General features: G+C 44.3%; 1 protein-coding gene across 1 annotated transcript; it reads right to left on the bottom strand.

The window, feature by feature from the left end:
* Window positions 1-3,652: 3,652 nt before the first annotated feature.
* Window positions 3,653-4,453, bottom strand: LOC311037230 (inhibitor of growth protein 4-like; the record flags this gene model as incomplete). Its single annotated transcript, XM_084046350.1, has 1 exon — window positions 3,653-4,453. One exon carries the CDS (start codon window positions 4,451-4,453, stop codon window positions 3,653-3,655), a length of 801 nt encoding a protein of 266 aa, XP_083902476.1.
* Between the last annotated feature and the right edge of the window lie 2,096 nt (window positions 4,454-6,549).

Here is a 6,549-nt window from a genome sequence, read left to right as displayed (position 1 = left end):
ATAAGGCTCTTCTGTCGGCCAATCAGCAGTGGACTTGAGATGAGATTTACTCACAATGACTACATCACAATGATTAGTAGTTTGACGTTCCACATAGTACAAATCCTTCCTTTAGTCCTCAGTTAAATTAGCACTCTACCATGCATAATAATGTCTCCTTTCACAGGCACAACACCTTGGTTTTCCACAGACCTGTTCCAGTTGATCTTAGAAATGATTTATACTTGCAGTAGTCACACAAAACCCATTCGGTAAGTGCACCTCGTGTTCACATTGTTAAGGTGCAGAACCGTAGGGCATTGGTTCTCAAAGTTGGGCCCGGGGACCCCCAGGGGTCCTTGAGGGGGTTCCAGGGGGTCCCCAGTCAAATGATTGATAGAAACCAAATGGACCCTTATGGGTCTGTAACTCCGAGAGAGTACAAATGGAACCAAATGGACCCTTACGGGTCCATTTGGTTCCATTTGTACACTATCAGAGTTAGATAAAAATAGATTTTACGGTGTATATTGGGGTCCCAGAGATAAGAAATGCCATCAAATGGGGGTCCATGGCCCACTAATGCATATCAATTGGGTTCATTGGGTTCCTTGAAATTAAAATGGTTCGGAATCACTGCTATACTTTTGGGGGTCCCTGGCATATCTTTTAAATAGGGGTCCGTAGGCTGATATGTATCAATTTGGGGGTCCTTGACATGAAAAGGTTTGAGAGGCACTGCCGTAGGGTACTGTAGGTATGTGTGGAATGTCTGTGGCGTGACTCCAAACATCTGACTCTCACCAAGTAGGCCAACCACAGGTTCATGAACTGTAAGAGTGGAGTTCAGTTTAGTTTATTTTGATTGCATAAGTCATACATGTTGTCAAACTTTGTCAAACTTTGACTTTGTTGTCCTCTCACAAACAAACAAAAAGGTGACAACCTTTGTTGTTTGTATGGCTGTCATAGCTAGAATAAATAAAACCAATTTACTTAACAAAAATGCATATAGGCCTAACACATCTGAAATCTTACTACTATATAATTGACAAAAGCTCAGAAAGTTCGTCCGGGATTCGCAAGCACAGGATCACTCCACATGCCTCCAAGACCCGCCACAGACTGTTGATCAGAGCTCTGGCTATGTTTTAGGCATCTTACCTCACCTCAATCAGTGATAAGACTTTCGGCTTGATTGATTCTCTGATTTGCCTATCAGACCCTCAGCCTGATATGGCAGGTTGCCATAGCAACCAGATACAGGAAGTCTGACCTCTTTATCACATGACCGAGGTTGGGAGGTTGGGACTGGGTTGGGTTAGGGCCGCAAAGCAAAGCGAGGAGGGAGGAGAGGAGAGGCCAGAGGGGCCGGACTTCGAATGACGTGTGTGCAGAGTGACTAGGCCAGCAAAGGTTCATAAATATCTCTTACAGAGCCATGCCACGGAAAACAAGACCAGGAGACCTGGTTCTGCCAGACCCGGCAGATGCCCATGTGTCTATGCCCATGTGTCTATGCCCATGTATGGACGAAAGGGGGACAGACTTTTATAAGCCGGACTTCACATGACGTGTCAGCCTGTGTATGCCCATATATGGACGAAAGGGGGACAGACTTTCATGGCTGGGGCCTAAGGACAAAGGGGGCATGCCCATGTATGGAGAAAACAGGTACAAAGCCTCATGTAACAAGCCAGACCCCCTGGGTCTGGCTGTAACTCTCTGGCTGTAAAAGCAAGAGAGTAAAGTGTACAAGGACCACAAAAAAAAAGGACGATGATGAGTTTGGGACTCTGTCTGGATATCATCATATTGATGACATCAGGGATCTCCATACATTAGCATAAAAATATCAGAGATCTATGGGTATTATTAACCCATTCAATCCGGGAACGTGTCTGTGTCATTTTAGATTTTTGGGGCGGTGTAGCCGCCCCCTATAAGTGAGTTTTGGACACCGACCAAAAAAATTGTGTACCCCCTAACCCTTCCATTGTTAATGCAAATCGATACTTTTTTCATATCAGCCAATCACATTACAGCTAGTGTCATCACCACTAACTGTAATGTGATTGGCTGACTTTGCAAATTCAGGACTGTGATTGGCTAGCAAAACACATGACACATGTGCAGCCCTATGAATAGCAGTATGGACTTTAAAAAAAGTCATTTATCCTTTTTTTAAAGTGAGTCATGTTGTGATGACCACACACCGCCCACTTCACACTGGGTGTGATTTTTATTTACTATATAACCATTATTTTATACATTGGCTATTCAGAAATAGCAGATCTACAAGCTCATAGCGCGGCACCTGCATGCAGAATAATATAACTATGCCAAACATCCAAGAAGTGTCCATCAATGCATGAAGAATTGGTTACCGTACAACACACTGATAATCGTTAAACACACTGTCTATGTGTAAACTTCCCCCGCATATCTCAAGAACCATTTGACTGATTGACTTCAAACATGGTATGTGTATTGCTGAGGACCCCTGGGTGGGGACTTGGTCAGACTAGCAGTTGTCCATGACGGTGTGTGTGTGTGTGTGTGTGTGTGTGTGTGTGTGTGTGTGTGTGTGTGTGTGTGTGTGTCATTTAAATGGCCAGTGCATAAACTATTAGAGCCAGCAGGGGGCCCCTGCAAACTAGGTTTTCGACACAGAACAGAATCTTACTTTTAGTGAGGTGTCTATATATATATATATATATATATATATATACAGTTACATCTGTTTGTACAAGCATGAATTCAGAATACAAGAACCTTTTTGGGGCGGTGTAACCGCCCCCTATAAGTGAGGTTTGGACACCGACCAATCCTGCACCGTGATTGGCCAATAGTCTACAACGCAGTCTACAACGCTAACCCTTCCACAGTCAATGCAAATCTATACGTTTGCAAAGTCAGCCAATCACATTACAGCTAGTGTCATCACCACTAGCTGTAATGTGATTGGCTGACTTTGCAAATTCAGGACTGTGATTGGCTAGCGAAACACATGACAAATGTGCAGCCCTATGAATAGCAGTATGGACTTAAAAAAACACATTTATGTTTTTTATAAGTGAGTCATGTTGTGATGACCACACACCACCCACTTCACACTGGGTGTGATTTTTTTTTTAGGTAAACTGTATTGAAATAATGGAAAACACAATCATCCATGCCATCTCACTTGCCAATGTTTCAGCTACAGAAATGTGTTGGGGTTTGTTGCCAAAATGACATTAAAAAGTTTGGGAGCCACTAAAATACATCAACCAGCTACCCAGCAACCTAACTAATAACAACACATCGAGGCTATGCTCGTGTCGTGACATCATCGTACCCGGAAGTTATGTGGGAACGCCTACTGAGTGGCAAAAAACGACTTTTTGGCCTTGACAGCCCATACATCCATACAGAAAAGTCCTATCTGATGTTAAACGTCACCAACATGGCAGCTGAACGGAAAGCTTGAATTATCCTCTTTCTAAAAATCACACCGTAGCCATGTCATGAGCTACTTTCTGTCAAATTCCATGCAGGTGATTCTTTTTGGTTCTTTAAGTAACCAAACATTTCAACCAAACAATCTATTCAAAAATCTATATTCAATATACGTAAATATTTAATATTAGTAAGAAAACAAGTTAGTTGAAACATGCAGAAAATAATATTTTCAGATTGGTGACCATCCATTTAGTTTCAGGTATCCAGGTGACTTTTTCCTCTTTCTGTCTTGAGAGCATTGTGGACAATACCACCTGCCTCTTGGTGTGGTGGCCAGGCCCACGCAGGCAAAATGGAACCATTCAATGGAACAAGCGGCGGCGTCACAGCCTATCATCTCGCCATAGGAGACCTGGTGACACAGACAGAAGGTGGGCTCGTTGGGGTCCACCGGCATTTCCAGAACATTAGAGAGGTGCACATTCCCAAAGTCGGCATTTGGGGTGTTGTCGATCTCCCCTGGTTGAAGGAGTTTGACCTTCTTCCGTCTGCTCTTGGGGCTGCAGCCACCTCCATCTGAACTCTTCACTTTAGGCCTGGTTTTAGCCACCTTCCTCTCCTTCTGCCTGAAGCTACCTTTCATTCCCTTACTGGACGAGGAATCGTAGTCGGTGCGGTTCTCATTCTGCTTCTCCTTCAGGTCGGCCTCAAACCGGGCCACGTCTGTGTCCAGACGCTTGATGTGCTTGTCGACCATCTCATAGGTCTGCGTGGCCAGGCGTACTTTATCGTCTCCAAACTCCTTGCATTTGCTGTAGGACTGCTGAATCTGCCTGAGTATGGAGAGTTTCCGCTCCGAGGACAGAGTCCAAGCGTTGGACGTGAACTCTTTAACCAGGGTGTCTATCTGGCACTTCAGATCCTCCGTGTGCTGATCCAGGTCCCTGATCAGATTCAAGTCTCGCCGCAGTTCGAACGGCATATTCTCTATGCTGTGTAAATAATACTCCAAATACGTTCCCGCTGCCATTGTGGAAAATTAAAAACAGACTAACAACACAACTAGAACCTTATGTTGTGCTGTCATACAGTATGATACATTGAACAGGGTGTCAGAGCCCCTGGGATTCCTCAGCACATATATACAATATATATGGACATGCCTGACATCAGCGCACATCGGTTTGTGTTGTGTGTGTGATGTCAGAGCAGAGCTCGATCAGCAAGAAAGAGATGGAGAGAGGGAGAGGGAAGGAAGGAAGGGGGAGGGGAGAGAGAACCGATTTCACCCATGCAATAACACGGGCAACGCTGAGCACCGAACCTAAACAAGCTGATCGATGCATCGTGAAGACCGTGAGTTCGATCAGTGAGAGAGAGAGAGGGTGGAGAAGGGGAGGAAGAGAGAGAGGGACTGATGCATTAATCTGGAACCCATGGGCAATGCTGGGTACAGAACCTCAACAAACTGATCGACGCGTTGCCTCATGTTTCAAACAAGGTTTCAAAGTTGTTGTTTTATTTTTTATGGATGCAAGAACAATGGCTTAGATCTATTTCAACATGTTAAAGGAGTAGTTCACCCAAATAATTACTTATTTTCTATCAATTACACACCCCATGAAGCATTGAATTCATGGAGATTTTTAGTTTTTGTCCTGAGCCAATAATTTGATGATAATTAAAAGATGCTAATGTATCCAGTAGGAGACACAAAGGAGACTATTTGTGTCTCCTACCGGAGAGACCGCAGGTCATCAAATTATTGGCTTAGGAATGCGATAAAAAACAAAAAAATGAATTCAATGCTTCATGGGCTGTGTAATTGATAGAAACCTTCCAGGAAGGGGAAGGCTGTCGTTTCTATAGCTTGGAATCCCCATCGATGATGTCATTGGTGGTACGCATGTTTCTGAAATGTCCACAGCCCTCCTCCAATGAGACGCAGAGCGAGCAATGAGCATTAGTGAAGGATCAATGACCTTGAAGATATGGCTGAAGTGGTCATTTAAATTAACGCTGAGGATTTTACAGTGTATAGATTGTGGTCCCAGAGATAACGATTGTATCAAATCGTCTCAGGAGGGGCCCTGGCCTTTATAATGTATCTAATGGGGGGGGTCCTTGAAATTCAATAGGTTGAGAATCACTGGTGTTACAGTAAAACATGGAACCTGACCTTTTCTTCCTCTGTTGTGGCTCCTAAGTCCCCCCCCTCAAGCCCCCACCCCCTCCCACTAGGAGTCACATGCCCTTTCACTTGATCAGTTTAAAGTGAAGTCACAGCACACCACAATAGAGCTCTTATGTGAGCTCTCTACGCTATGATGACGAGCTCATCCTGCAGAACCACTGGTTGTAGTAGAGATTATAAAACCTCCTCCACTGCAATGCTTCTCAAAACCTTTTCATGTCAAGGACCCCCCACATTAATATGTACTTTGGACGCGGACCCACGTTTGAAACTATTTGGGGCTGATAATGAGGTGCGAATTAAGCACCACATTATCAAGACTGGCCGCCATTGCCGATGTTATTGCGTTGACAGCGCGTTGACAATGTCTCTGTGCCCCCCTTTGAAAAGAGGGGTCCTTGATTTTAGAATTCAAGGACCATTTTAAAATGATTTAGATAGTTAGGAACCAAATGGATTCTTACAGGCCTCGAACTCTGACGATGACCAAATGTGCACTGTCAGAGTTATGGGGATCAAAGTGGGGGTCCTTGAAAGTAAAAAGTTTGAGCACCACTGTGCGTGCATTCACTAGTCGTCTACTAAGTAAACGACTGATAGTGAATGCCTGTCTGATTCATTCCATGTTTCTTGAAGGCAACAATTGTCTTTGTTCTCGTCCTCACGGACGGGCCAGACCCAGAGGCAGAAACATGCGAGCTGTTTTAACTACCACATGATGGTCTGCTGATTTGTGCCCCTTCATTAAGGAAGGTAATGAGCATAGAACTTTCACTTTTTTGTACATGGTATCTTTGTCCGTAGCTCGGTCTACGGCAGCGCTATCCAAACGGTGTGCCAGGCACACTGGTGTGCCACGAGGCATGTCTAAGGTGTCCTCGGAAATCCAGGGATTCAGTAACAACCAGACATTATTAATGCAATAGCCATAT

The sequence above is a fragment of the Gymnoscopelus microlampas genome (genome assembly GCF_963454915.1).
Source record: "Gymnoscopelus microlampas genome assembly, chromosome: 21".
In the NCBI taxonomy this organism is placed as follows: domain Eukaryota; kingdom Metazoa; phylum Chordata; class Actinopteri; order Myctophiformes; family Myctophidae; genus Gymnoscopelus; species Gymnoscopelus microlampas.
The sequence above is the reverse complement of the archived record's forward strand: the minus strand, read 5'-3'. Positions and strand labels throughout refer to the sequence as shown.